The 16,169-nt window shown below is 31.9% G+C and overlaps 1 protein-coding gene across 1 annotated transcript in view; it reads left to right on the forward strand.

Moving 5' to 3' along the window:
• Positions 1-233: 233 nt before the first annotated feature.
• LOC128986435 (synaptogenesis protein syg-2-like) overlaps positions 234-16,169 on the forward strand; it is a 339,320-nt gene continuing 323,384 nt past the window's right edge. The window contains exon 1 of the mRNA XM_054406805.1: positions 234-513. Within this exon, the coding sequence (XP_054262780.1) occupies positions 414-513 (100 nt within the window). The 5' untranslated portion in view covers positions 234-413. The remainder of the gene's footprint in view (positions 514-16,169) is intronic.

Genomic DNA, 16,169 nt, shown 5'->3' on the forward strand with positions numbered 1-16,169 from the left:
TAGTTAAATACACACCCCAAAGTTAGGGTGGGGGTCTCGACCCATCGCACATTAGCGCTCATGGCGTGCGAATCTTTCTCAGTTAGCATGCCATCACCGCAGAGCTATCAGTCGGCAATTATCGGGTAGGTTCGGGCGTCTCCGCGGGGGTGAGGACGGCGGCCGCCGCGCGTCGCCTCGCCAGTCTACCCCGAGCGTACAGGGAGCGTAGCACGCGCGCGAGTGACGTCAGTACACGTACGTTCAAACATCAGCTTCCACTCATGTTCCTATCTCACTGCATACAGCTTCCATAATTACCTTTCTTGTACATAGAATAACCCTGTAAAGGTGTTTTGGATGTTAACAGTACTTGTGATGGATATTACTGTATTCTAATTGTCTGTGTGGTGTTGTGTCTGTGTGTGTCTACCATGTCACGTGTGATGCTGATTCTGATGCTGACTCTGATGCTGATTCTGCTGAGTGTCTGTGGCGTGCTGGCGGACTGGAACGAGGGCGATGATGACCCAGGTATTCCTCTTAGCTATCCGTTATATGTTTTTATTCTTAGTACATTTATATACTGAATATTCAAGGGCTATAGTAATTGATGTAAAACATAGATTTTTACTATGAACCATTATACAATTTTACCAATGAAAGAAATTATGGATATAAGTATAAGGAATAAATCTTCCTTATGGACTGCGAATTCCTGCTAAAGGATACTAGTAAAATGTTTTCCTCCAACTGTTATGCAACTAACATATTTTATTGTATTTCAATGTATTATTGCGTATAACATGAACCTATGAGGACATTTGTATAATGTAAATGAGCAAACAACGTAACGGTTTTTATATCTAACTATATGATTTTGTGAGTAAAATGAAAATGAAAATTTTAAGGACTATATACCACATTGTAGAATCTCCCATATTCTTCATATTAAGTAAATTGAGGGCAGGAGGGTGTACAAAGAAAACGCTGTTGATAGTGTACAATTTAAGAAAAGCTTAATACAAATTATTATTAGAATGGCTTTATACATACTTGAAATGTGTATTTTACCCCTGTAAATTAGCTATGATAAAAAAACAAAGCACAATCAATATTTAAAATTATTTTGCCTATAAATACATGTTTCGTGCCCAATAGAATGGGTTTAAATGAAAACGTTCTATTCAGTAAATATAGACTGTCAGGAAACATTGCTTCAGATATTTATAGTTTTGCCTGTATATTTTTAGTAAGGCTATGTAAACAAAATTAAATTTGAACTACCATGTCAAAACTGTATAAGTTATATTCATTTCTACTCGTACTAAAATAAATACAATAGGCCTATTCGCTCATAACTATTAAACAAAAGTTATTATTGTAATGTATTATAATCTATTTGTTGCAAATCTAAATGTTCTTTTGAAATGGCGGTTTTAATATTTTGAAAACATAAAAATCATCTTTTTTATAAAATCTTTTTTTATTATTACACTCTAAATACGAAAAGCTCCAACGACCAATGTGTTACTTAATAACAAGGATCTTATCTTTTATAGCAAGCCAAGTGGTGTTTTCTCGATCAAAAAGGATATTCTTACCTCTGCTTATCTTACCTTGTCATAAATAGGCTAATTTTGAAACCCAGTTGTATTGATGAGCAAGAATGTAGCATTAAATCCATAAACGTTGAATGTATCTTACCTAGTTGCATAAGTAAAAATATGAAGAAAATACCAAGATTGTCTTACATAACATTTTTCGGTACTTTCCTGTTAAAGGGAACATTCATTATTATCGATGATTTCTTTCCGATACATCGATATTCTGTTTTGGATCCGATAATGAACGAGATGTCAGCTGACAACTACGATAAGTAAATATTGTTTAGTATCAACAAACAACTTAAAAAGATTATCAAATATTATTTATTGAAATGAAAATTTTCTAAACTAACCTTACCTAACCAACCAAACTTGCTGTAAAATTTCCAAATTCCGTTTCATATTACTCACATGCCTTTTCTGTTATCAAACGAAATTTTGAAATGATACAGCAATCCCAGCAAGTTTGGTTGGTTATGTTAGGTTATAGACCAGTTTTACTTATTTATGTTTTCCCTAAACAAGATCAGTTGTCAATTTGTTATTTAATTAAATGTGTTTGAAAATATTAAAACAGAAGGTATGGATCGTAAAGGAAAACAATAATATCGATATATCGAAAGAAATCAGATCGATAATAATGAATGTTCCCTTTAACAGGAAAGTACCCATTTTTCTTTACTATTATAAAGACCATAAGGCAAGAGCTGTACAGGATGGTGATAATTTGTTTACCAAAGCACTGGATAGAATTTAAAAACGTTTTATATGAAGTACATTTTTTAAATATGTTTTTTTTTTACTCAGACAATAATAGCCATTGCTAAAATTACTTGTTTATGCTATATTCTCTCATAACAATTGCATGAAAGATTTTTACTTCACATGATTAACAAGTTTTACTGGATCAAAATTTTGTTACCTTTTAAAACTAATCACAGTTTTACCTTGATAAAAAATACTCTTTGTATGTCAAAATTTAGTTTTAAAAATCCTATAACTAGACTAATCAAGATCCAGAGTATAATATAATAAATAAACTAATATGCATTGCAAAAATATCTATTGTACGTTTAGAAAATAAAACTACACGAGGTGTTAGCCCGTCCTACGTACGGGAATTCAGTAGTCAGTTAAAACCGTGTACAATTCAGATCAGCTAGTTTACACATATAAAGACAAAGTTTCTTGCAGTTTTAATGTGAAAAATCATCTTGTAAACAAATGTTGTGTGACCAAATATGTTTTTATTCCATCATAGGCTTAGGGTACTGTTTCTTAACTGGGCTATGCTAATATCGATTGAAACTATTGATTCGATTAGTAAACCTTCATGCGTTGTTTTCACCGTCAGCAAGTTTGGTTGGTTAGGTTAGGTTATGATAGCATAGCCCAGTTAAGAAACTGTACCCTAAGCCTATACGACATGCATTTTAAATCCGATAATTTTACAATAAAAGAGCAATTCTGCAATTTTTACGATGTGAAAAGCGTTGAAGTGAAATTTGCAGCCGATTCGCACAGACGCACACTGATTATAAGTAGCCTACAGTAGAGAGAGTAATAGTCAATTGAGAAGTGTATAGACTTAGTCAACGATACCACCTTCCATAGCATACCTGCCTCTTCCATAATTATTATCACCACAATACAACTACTATACACAATTTCCAGTAGGTCTGAATAGAAACGACCTAAAATAAAACGATAATATCCAATAATATTCACAGTACACATAAATCGTCACACCTATCCTTTATATCAATTTCACTGCATTAATTGCTAAATAAATAGGTAAGTGTAAACAAAGAAAAGTAAAAACAATAACAGTTTGTTTTGAAACAGCTGTTAGGTTCAACTAACATTAATTTGAAAAAAAAGAACTCACGATTACTAAAAGAACTGGTCACATGTAGCAGGAATATAAAAAGTAAACACGCTAGTAAAGCTAATGACGTAATTGTCAATGTTTATTATCCATACCGTTATCAGTTCTATCCTTAATAATTACCCACCCTCATTGAATAAGTGTACATTGTAATTTCCCATATTAGTTAATTTAAACTACAATATATTCATAGTTAAAATAAAAGTGATATTTTCACGTTTGGGGGCGCTGATATAGGCGCCCCTAAACGTAACCACAACTGAACACGATTTCATAAAAGGATGGTTTGTCTAATTGCAGTATCCTACGTCAATTGTTGACGTTGTGTTCAATCTTTGTATAACACTCGGCTGAGGTTGTGGTGGTAATTAAAAATTGTGATTCCTGATTATTCTTGATCTTCTTTTTATGACATCAATATTTCCGGGCCTAATCCAAACAAAGTTAAGTAGACAAACATTAATTGTAAACAAAAAGCTACCATGAAGAATTAAAACATGTAAACATTGTTATTTTTCTATTCTTTCTTCGAAAATTTGAATAGTAAAATAATTTGCATTTATCCTTTTTTATTAAGACTCGTGTACAGAGACTCGATTTGTACTGTGGTTTAATTAATTTTGGTCTAAATTATTTTAAACTGTGGTCTAATTATCTCTACTAATCTTACTTATTTCCTATAATCAATGACAAAATAAGAGTAAATAAAATAACCTCATAGTTCCATAGTTTATATTTAACCAGCTGTTAGTTAAAACAAATTATATTGCTCTAAAACAAATCGAAGATTACAAAGATTGCTTTAAAAAAATAATTTGAACATCCTAGTATTTTACTATGTATAATTTAATTAATCTGTCATCCTCTTACAGAAGAATTGAACGTATCAATGATTTGCATTCCACATAGTATAAATAAGTCAACCCTAAGTATGTCTTTACATTTTTATCCAAATGCTGAATTTGTGACACAAAAGCTGAATGTTTACAGCTGTTATGTTAAGCAAATTATTTTATGCCAAAAGCTAGTTTAGAATCTTAGCGTCGGCTGCTAGACTTTTTAAAAATTAAAACTTAATTTCTAAAAAACTGGGACCCTAAACTAAAATTATGGCTTCGACATTCCCTAGTTTTCAAAATTTTCTTTCTTTCAACACAAAAATCGTGAAAATCCGTCAAGTGGTTGATTCAGAATCGTGAAATAAAAAAACACACTTTCGTTTTAATATTATAGATAATTACAGGCGACTCCTAATCATATTTCAGAATATTTGTAGAAATGTCCTTTATATTTCAAATATGAATTTACCCTTTAATCGTCAATAAACATGGCGATTATGACGAACTTCGTGTTGTGCAAATAACGAAGCCCTACAGATCCGCGGTAAACATTAAACTTCAAAGCTCACAGTTACTTCAATTGCTGATGACTGTTTAGCAGTTGTGGAGTTTATTTATTTGCTTTATGTTTGATGCAGCATTTGCGACGTTGAGTTGCATAACCAATTACCATTGAATAAAGAGAACAAAACCATGTTCTCTCCAAAGAAAAATGTTTTTTAATAGTTTCATTTTTACAGTTTTTGTTATATTCTTTTTATTAACAGTATTGTTGTTCAATGCCCAAAATAAAAACTAATGCAGAGCTTTATTGCACGTATATATATATATATATATATATATATTAAGAAAACTGTAGTGATTAGGGCTACTATTTTGATATATAAAAACATTATAAAAAACTAAGTACCCTTCAAAGAACATATTCAAGCATTAAGATCAGGAAACCGCACAACAATGAAATCTAATTTTGCAGAACATTTAATACAAACAGACCATGAATACAAAAGCATCCACGAAAATTTAAAAATCCTTGAATATGAAAAAGACAAATCAAAATTACATGTTAAAGAAGATTTTTACATTTACAAAAACTATAAACAACACCCAGAAAATTTACTAAACACAATGAACATCAACAAATGCAATCCAATATTTGAAAAAATCCTGCAGTTAAATTAAGAGAGAAAATTATTATATATAGTATAAAGACCATTTAAAACAGAAGAAATCTAAAGTCATCAAAACCTATGAAATCATATGATTGTATTTATTATTTAGATAAAATGTTTATTGTATTTGTTAAGATATAAAAACAACATGACTATGAATCGTCGAAACTAGTCGTTGTTAAATAAAATGAATTAAAAAAGGGTACTTAGTTTTTTATAATGTTTATATATATATATATATATATATATATAAGTGTGATTTAATATAAATAATGTATGTTCACGATGCCGTACATATGAAGTCAATGACATAATGATTTTAACAAAGTAACAATTTGAAGAATGACCATTGAATTCTTACAAGGATAATAATGCTACATTTGTTGTACATATTTGTAATATTCAAGATATGGTCAACATCGTTGCAATATTAGTCAGTGAGTAGAATAAAAAGTAGCTCTCGTTATTTTAATAGGTTCTGAAGTAAGCTTTAAATACAACAATCCATTCATTAACCTCATTAACTTTAGTTTTGCACTAAGTTTAATAATTATTTTCAATAAAAAATATCTTTATGGTAATACATTTAACAAACGAATCTTTTACAACGAATAATTTTAAATTATCAGAGTAACAGTAAATATAATATTCGCAATATAAATTAATATTATATGATAAGAGTTTTAGCAACTTCCTCTAAATGTATTGTACTCAAGCACAATACACATTCAGTGTAAATATGGGGTTTCATTTCAAAGGTTAGAGAACATTTATTTTAATGGAATTTCGTCGATCAGATTTTGGTTTAATTAGATTGGAATCTGGCCTCCAATCGTCGGTTCTGAGCAAAGAGCGAAATGGCCAAAATTGTAATACATTACTTTATAGAGATTGATTCGTGATTAAATTAAACTTCACCCTGTTGTATTGAAGGTATCGCGTTGAAAATATAATGATATTTATGGTCCTTGTTATCAACAGTATATTTATAAGTATACAACAACATAAGTGTGATTAGTATGTTGCGTCAATATAAAAACTGTTTGATGGTGTATGTTTTAATATAGATATTAATATTTCCCTAGGACGTCCGGATTTTGAACGTCCAAATACAGTGTGGTATTTTATCTGCAAAGTAATATGGCGCAGCTTAAAACTCCCAGGGGTCGTTGAGCTTAGGTCTTCTCCGACTCCACGAATCATTGCCTTAATACTTCGAAACATTTAATTTATTAAATGCAACAGTGTGATCTGTGAGACATAATACCTTAAAGACAAGATGGCAAATGCATTTGAGTATTATGATTTGTGGATCATTTTAGAATATACTGTCATTAGATTTGTATTTGAATTAATTAGCTAATTAAAGTTTTAGGATACGTTTTTCTTCTCAACTACATTAATGGGTTCTTGAAATTCAAATAAGTAACTCAAAATTCAAATTCTTTATACGGTTGACCCTTTTAAACCTACTAAATAGAGGAATTTTTTAAGATTTTAATAGCTAATCCAAACATTAGAATAGATGTTAACACTGTGGTAAAGTGCAATTGATCTATATCGTGACGATAATTTTATTTTGCCACTAACAGAAAATAAGTGTCCTGAACGTCAAGTTATGTTTTGGACATATGTCTTTTCTCCAAAGTACACTTTTACGTAGTTAAGCGTTGTTATGTTTTTTCAAACACATTTTAGATGGCAAACTTTAGCCAACTTGCGAATGCGTTGTTACTATAAGAATACTACACAAGCTTACATACGATTTCATCAACAAAATAAACACTTAACTAAGTATCGAGTATATTTTTCTAGACTTCTCACTGAATTTTGAACTTTCTACCCACTGAAACATTACGTCTAGAATTACACTTACGTTTCTGGTTAGAACCATTCTTCCATCAGAAATTATTTATAATATGTTGTAATATGTAATAACAACACCAGTTTATGTTCAGGTAATTGAGTTATGCTTGTATTTTAAGGACAGTCAATAAGACGAACAACGCTATTTTCGTAGATGAAACCTTTTTGATCTGTTACAATACCAGATCAAAATCTCTTTTTTTATAATGTAAGTATTTTCCTAGTGTTGAGCATTTTAATGAAAGCCCCCAAATATATTCAGTACTTATACTAATTACATTCTCTACTCAATCCTTAAACAGTGAAGAGAAAAGAAAAATAATTTTGAACAGTTTAAGTGATTTATCCTATCACCACAACGTATTAGCCTAATTCCTTCTAATGACACCAATCCGATTTCAATAATCTGGCAGACAGAGATTGTAATAACGACAAATCAATACAAGAGACCGGCTCCAACACCGCTCGCCACGGTGGCCGATCCAACAAATTAGTAACTAATTGATACAACTGTTTTGTTTCTCTACTTTAATGTCTAAGCGGCAACTTAAACAGTTTTTCTTTTTACAAACCTAACATATAATCTGCGACGAATGTATAAATAATTTATTACTATTATAAGCTGGAAGCAATCTCAAAGTCAACGACTAAAACAAACTTAAGGCTATATAATTCATTTGATAGGTTTAATACGTTTAAACCCCCATCCGTCATGGGTGAGTTAGTGGCCAATCTAATTAACTAAAATAATCTTAGTTTTTTACGTTTTGACAAAATTGAATCAAAACCGGACGATTTTTCCACATGTTATCGTGTTATCAGACACACCCACTCACGTTTATGAATTTGAACGGATCATGTTTTTGGCCTCTATGTACAGCAAAACTTAAAAGCGGACTCGGTCTAGGTCCTACTGTAAATAGGTCAACTAATATCAATGGGAAATTAGCTAAAGAACATTTTTCTTCTTTATTAATATTTCCTAATTACCATTATTTATGTCACATATCTACCACATTTCAATTCAACATCTAAAAATAATTAAATACGGTCATAGTAGAACGAAAAGAAATAAAGCAAATTTTGTATACCTTAAAGTACTATAAATCTTGGGAGGGCATTTTTAATCTCAGGCCGTTCAGGCACGGTTATTAACGATGGTTATTTAGAGTATTAGAGGCTAATTAAGCATTATCGTGTAATCTGCTTGTAAAACGTTTTATCTTTAAACTTTCGAACGGACAGTTTGGTAATAGTTTTGGTTCCTGGAATAGATGATTTGCAGGTTTTTTTTTTTAAGTACTTCGTTAATGCATAAAAAATTGACAGTTTTTTCATTTCTTTATACGGTGTAATACCAAACCCACAGTTCCCCTTAGTGACCAAGGTTGTAATATCCTAGCTTTACTGCTATCTGTGATGGATATTTTAGAATGTCAGATGTTCCAACGCGGCTTTTATTGATGGCCAACCTGGGAGAATTTTCTAACGATTATCCTTCAAAATGCAGGATTTCAGTTTTATTGACATTTACCTTTTAACCTTTTATTAATTTTTCAAGCCTTTTTGTAGGATAATGTAATAATCGTCAGTAAAGAGCTCAGACATTACGACGAACTTTATAACGCTTGCGTCATTTGTAGTTCACACAATTACCTTAAATCTGATTAAACAGTTAAGCGCGTAAATGGTTAAGGTCCAAAGCAGATTCAAATCCCTCTGACTCTGTCTGATTTTGCATTCTCCATTAGGAACGTAGTCTAGGATAATTAATGGTACTTAACACGAGCATCTGTCTATGAGGTCTCTCTCTACGTTAAGCCACATGTTAGTTTAATCATGTTTTCAAACTATTCACGATTCTTATTTATAGTTGGACGGAACATACTCTGAGCAATTTTGGTAGCAATAAAAATAAAGTAGCTATCTGAGCTACACAAATTATTGTAAGCCGATTATAAGGGTCTATTCGATGTCTGAGCGGTTCACATCACAGACGCCGATGCATTTATGACGCTGTTGAATATATATATGAACGGTAAAATTAAACAAAGGGTGTTTTTTATCACCAAGTTATATAAGAAGTGTGTATGTCTACCCCAAAAAATTTCGCCATTCGTTTTATGTGGTTAATTTACCCCCGACTAAATGATCGAAATATAGTCACCTCAAACGCTATTAAACGCTAACCTAACCTAACCTAACACTGTAGGGCCCATAACAATGTAACCGTTATTCTTATTTGTTAGCAATATATTTACTTATCCTTAAAAGAGAAAACTTCGCACAGTCAATAAAACTTTGTGTAAGTCAATTAATATGAAATTTCACTCTGATTAATTATTTGATAAAGAACAGTTTAATTATATGTTAACTATTATTATAGTTTACTTGGTGTTTTGTTTTCCAATATTTTGTCAAAACATAAAACGTTATAAAGGCGTTCTCATACCCTTTATCCTCTAAACATGCTTAATGCTATTATAATGGTTATTAAAAGTTGAGCTGGTTTTCATAGCGCAAGGTTTAATTTACAAACTAATAATAGATTCTCATATAAGTTGATGTTGTGGACTCACTGTAGAATTGTTAATACAATATCAGCTTTTACAACGTTTGTTTCTCTACTGTTAATACTTAGGCTATTAAGAGAGCGCAGGGTCTGACATAAGAAGCTTAAGTTTCTATAACCTACGACCTAAGCCTAACAGTAAAAAATATGTGAATTTGTGTGACCTTGGTGTTTCTTATAATTTATTTTTCTTTCTTTAGTGTTTCATTAAGTGTAGTTTTACACATAAAAGGATGTCCCTAAATTTAACTTATATTCAAATATTATTTTGTCATCATTTCAATGACGTAGCTAGAAGAAACCCTAAATTGATGCTGATTGTAGGTTTTGGAAAGCAATTAAATTTATTCACGCTCTTAATCTGTCGTATAAAAAGTGACTAAGGAGGATCCTTATTTACCTAACCTTTATTATTAGCACAATTTTAGACAGTCGCATTTTATTGTCAAGACCTTAAATAAGCTAAGTTTTTTTATAAAAAGGAAAAAAATGGTATCTATGGCATAACAATTTTTTCACGAATGCTTATAAATATCTGCATTATTATTTAGTACAAGATTTCATCGGCCGTAGGCAAATATTAAATGTAAGTGGACCCAAGGTAAATTCTTGAGCTTTCAGAGATTAAGATTATAACAACGGATCGATGTGGGTGACTGCTGGTTATTGGCCTTAGACTCTCGGGTTTCTTACAACTGTATGAATATATTCAAATTTAAAAAAATCTTTCGAAAATGTTTATGTCTCCAAAATTAAAGGTTTGCAGGCTGACGTAAGGTACAAGAGGTTGACAGACTTCATGTTTAATAAGGATACCAAGCAAACTACATGTCGATCTAATAAACTATTAATTGGTTGAGATCAAACTCAAGTTGTTTAGCAGCCATATACTCACGCAGATGTAAACTTCTGATGGAAATGAACTTAAATTTGATTCCAAAAGAATCGTTTGGTCATTTAAATAGCAATGCCATGAACAGTTACATATCTCGCTTATAAATGTGTTAGATACTTAAATCTCCTCCTCACAATGTTTAAGTGATTTTATGAGGTGAAATGCGCGGTTTCCAACTATTTTCTTCCTAAGCCTGGCTTTAGGGAGAATCAATACATAGCGTAAAAGTTAAAGGGCCAAAGTGATTTTAAATCCTCTTATCCAGATAGTTATCGTAACTCCTTATAGAATTGAACCTACCAAAGCGCACATACTGTTTTTTGCATTTCCATTGTAGAAGTGTTTTATAACGGATAAATAATTAAAAGCTGAATATTTCATTGCTATCTCTGTTTAAAATTTTGGTTTACTATTTGTTTTATATATATATATATATATATATATATATATATATATACTTTATAGCTGTACATTCAATTCTTACTTTATACTTTAATAAACATTTAACATTCGTAAATGTCATAACTAAAGAAAAGCCCTGAATACAAAAATGAAATTATGAAAACCCAAAATAAACATTAGGAAACGTATGACTTTATTCTGTAACTTTATTTTTTACTACGACGGATATCAACATTGTAAATAGTGTTGAATTTATAGAAAAATAAATACTGTAAGCAAAATTAGGATTATTTTCAGCACTTTAATTTTTAAAAATGGTAAGAATAGTTATTTGTGTAACTAGTGGTGAAAGTGGCACTTTGCTGCACACGAGAGCAATGTTTACGCACGAGCTGCAGGCGAGTGCGGAATAATCTCGAGTGCAGCAAAGGCCTTTTTTACTCGTGTTACACATTATATTTTTCCTACAGTCACTATAAAGCATATAAATAATTAGTCTTTCAAACACTATACAACACTTTTTTAGGTTCAGCTGGCAACACAAATGGTGCCCTAGAGAAAGTAGTACCCGCGGTCCGTATCACTCCGCTATTTTTCCTCCGCAAGAAATGTGCTCAGCGTTTTGAGAATATAGTTCCGTATGTTTTAGTAATTTGAAGTGGTTTCCGCACCTAAAAAATGCTTTAAATGTATTTTCTTGTTTATTAAGATCGTAGGAATGTTTTAAAAACGTTTAAAAGAAAAGTCCAGAAAGTTCAGAAATACCGAAACTATAAACACGAAATGACAGGTTAAATCGTAGTTATAATAGTCAATCAGCTGCTAAAAGAATTATTATCTTTAAGTGTTGCCAACCTATTTCCAATCGTACACGGATTACGTGCATAATAAAACCACGCTGTTTTGTGTTGTTTGGTTGGAATCCTGATGTGCGGCAAAGTATAAACCGTACGGCAAAGTATAAACCGTACGGCAAAGTATAAATATGCAGCAATTAGCAGCTTTCTGTATTATAAACAGTACAGGGAAGCCAACTTTGTCGGGTGACTGTAGGAAAACTAATTTAATTGTCATTTATATAGTAAATATCTACGACATTCTGTCATCCTTTAGAAATAATTTAAAGAAACAGTCAAAAATAAAAAAAATAAACTACAAATAAAAGGAGTTCACACTTTATTCTTTTGTACAATGATAGACCAAACAAGAAAAATACATACGCCACCATAATCCTGATAACAATATTATTATTCAACTCTCTTTTATATGAACAGGTAAATACTAATGAGGCATTCAAATGCAAAACACTAACGAGTCACTGAGAACATTGTCGAGCTCTCGCTAAGTATCTGACTGCGACCGCTAGTTATGAACAACACCGTCCTATCTGTATCTACCTGGTAAACTCTGCAGCGTGCAAAACACGAATGAGACATTCACAGTCACCGAGGACATGGTCGAGCCCCCGCTAAGTATCTGACTACGACCGCTAGTTATGAACAACACCGTCCTATCTGTATCTACCTGGCAAACTCTCCAGTGTGCAAAACACTAATGAGACTTTCACAGTCACTGAGAACATTGTCCAGCTCTCGCTAAGTATCTGACTGCGACCGCTAGTTATCAACAATACTGTCCTACCTATGATAAACCCAGCAGTGTCACAGTCACCGAGGACACATAGTAGAGATGTCGCTAAAGTATCTGACTGCGACCGCTAGTTATGAACAACACTGTCCTACCTATGATAAACCCAGCAGTGTGCAAAACACTAATGAGACATTCACAGTCACTGAGATCATTGTCCAGCTCTCGCTAAGTATCTGACTGCGACCGCTAGTTATGAACAACATTTTCCTATCTATATCTACCTGGTAAACACTGCAGCGTGCAAAACACTAATGAGACATTCACAGTCACCGAGGACACATAGTAGAGATGTCGCTTAAGTATCTGACTGCGTCCGCTAGTTATGAACAACACTGTCTTATCTGTATCTACCTGGTAAACTCTGCAGTGTGCAAAACACTAATGAGACATTCACAGTCACTGAGATCATTGTCCAGCTCTCGCTAAGTATCTGACTGCGACCGCTAGTTATGAACAACATTGTCCTACCTATCTCTGCCTGGTAAACTCAGCATTGTGCAAAACACTAATTAGGCATTCCCAGTCACTTCACCCATTGTCAAGCTCTCACTAAGTATCTGACTGCGAACGATATTATTAATAACACCCCCCATGTTTGTCGTTTACACTTAATGGTGTACAAACCATTCAGAGTTGCCAATGATGTAATAAATATTTCACTATCTTTCCATGGCTTCTACATTGAATTGTGTCCGTTATCTCTCTCTCCTAATACATACTTCTAAAACATGGTATTTCCATAAATGTGCTTATATTAGTGAATGTGAATATTAGTTCATATTTGAAATATTTAATACAGTACAAAACAAAGGCAGCATGCAATCGAGTTGCAGAACATTAGAAACAATACTTTAGTCAGTAATTTGATATAAGTCAAAGGAAGCTCAGTTTGCTGTCAAACCATGAGACTAGCTAAGCTGCGGGCTACGCTCACCGCGCTCTTCTATGCAACCGTAGGCGGAACACGGCACTAAAGTGTAACGGGCCTCTCTACTTTCCCAAATTATTTACTTTTAACCTTTAGAAAAGTTAAGGAAAATCTGGTAACTTAATTATGTTACAGTTTTAAACGTAAACTTTTGAATTGCAGTAGCTTTGAAAGAAAAACAAAACAAACAACTGAGATGACCATTTTAAAAGTATTATTTATGTTGGATATAAAAATGAATAATTAAAAGAAATAAATTAAAGAAATTTTAATAACATACCAATTTATTATGATTATTTAAATTACCATCACCTATATTTTAAAATATCTCTGTCCCTCTATTTTACTTGACACGGAAGAATGTACTAATACAGGGAGAATTATCACATTTTGAATCAAGCTTAGTGAAATAAAATGAAAAAAAAAAAAATTAAATGAAAAAGAAATCTAGGGTATCTAAGATACAAAACATTTAGGCCTCTAAATGATACACTCGTAAGCGGCTTACAGTTGGTGCGCTGGCCAATGAAACTCCCTCTCATCTTACATTGTATATACAGTAGATAGTCCTGTCAGTAGGCTAACAGTAGGCTCCTGTAGTACGATATTTATCAAAATTGCATGACTACCTGTCCTACCAAATGGCTAAAACAATAACCGCTTTTTTCTAACTCGAGTAGCATATTACATTCTGCAGTACAATGATATTAGGACATAAAATTGCAGTACTTGATGATAAAGTCTATATGTAGAATCTTCAGCAAGAAAACCTAAAAAAAAGAAAGCAAGAAAGCAAAAAAACCAGTATGAACTCTTTTGGACAAAAATTCAATAGTTATAATAACAAACGCTAATTAAAAAAAAAAAAATTATCCAGTTTTAGAGACCATTAATATTAAATGAAAATTCCAATGAATCGCTAGCCATGAAAAACTCTGATTTAAATATTTGTTGAATTCCGAAGCTTTGAACGGCAGAAATGTACGATGTTCGAGGAAAAATAAACGGAAATATGTTTTAATGAATATTTCAGACACATGAATTCACCAAACTCACATAATCAAATCACGATTTTTAATATATTATTTTATACATTTATATTACTGTCTGTAATAGTTGATCCCGTCGTTTTTTTAATATTATTAATGGTTTCTGAATAACTATTGTTTTTGTAAATAAGAGTTCCAAAGGGCATCGTGAAAACATATGTATATTATTATTTCATATAATTTTTATCTTACCTATCTATAAACTCTGTCCAGCCGTAAAATATAATGAGAAATTATTTTTATCTGAGATACAACTTTTAAATCAGTTATTTCCTACACCAAAATTTCTTGTACAGGTAAGACTAATTGTATTACTCGAAAAATATTCGTAATAGAGTAGCATTATGATGTTTGCAGAAAACACAACGTTATGTTATTATAGGTATAGTTTTTTAGTCAAGTATATACCCATAAATTATTTTGTACAACAAATATTTTTAATCATTACCTACTAATTTTAACAAGATGTTTTTAGTTAATTTTAACTTGAGCGTTCAATGTTTATTGTCATTTTATACGTATTTCTTGAAATTGTATTTCTTTGCTTGCTATTATTTTGTTGTGCGAAATAAGGTTTTTACTTAAGGTGTTGATGGTATTCACGATATTTGTATTGTGTTTCATATTAATTATGGGGAGCACGTGTTAAATGTTTCCAACTCCTTGCATTGCGAATGCTTTGTTCCACTCAACCTTTGACAGAATGCTCCACAAATTGTTCTTTAGCTGAACATTACATGGGTTTAACACGGTCCAAAGCTAATAATAGCTCAATCACGTGTATATCACGTTAAGCTCTACAACAAGGATCTACATACACCCTAGCTCTAGTATAATGTGGCTGTTACTCCAGGTCATCCTACATTTTCATCTTGCCTTCACAATGTTATTATTGTGAGAATGTGTAATATTACTTAAGGGAATTTCATTAATTCAATACTCCGAGACTTGATGGTTTTATCGATATTAAGAACAGATTTGAAGCTATTAGCATTATTCTATGTGTGTGATTAGAGTTTACATTGTGTCAAACCTTTCAAAGCTATACTCTTGTATATAAGAATATCGTTATAGAATACCTTAAACAATAGATTGTTGAACAATTTAAAACCTCTTTATAATTGGGGGACATTTTCACTGGAATTTATGTAAGCGATTGAGGCGATATATTTTACACTTTGCTCTTTCATTATTGCATGGCCGGGTGTATTTAAAAAACAACTTTTAATAGATACATCTCTAAGGTTATCTATTACTTATAAAAGGCAAAGCCCTCACTGACTCACTGACACACTCACTCATCACTAATTCTCCCACTTCCC

Source organism: Macrosteles quadrilineatus, unplaced genomic scaffold (genome assembly GCF_028750875.1).
Source record: "Macrosteles quadrilineatus isolate MER2022 unplaced genomic scaffold, UCM_ALF_1.0 Scaffold_2__2_contigs__length_208266976, whole genome shotgun sequence".
Lineage (NCBI taxonomy): Eukaryota > Metazoa > Arthropoda > Insecta > Hemiptera > Cicadellidae > Macrosteles > Macrosteles quadrilineatus.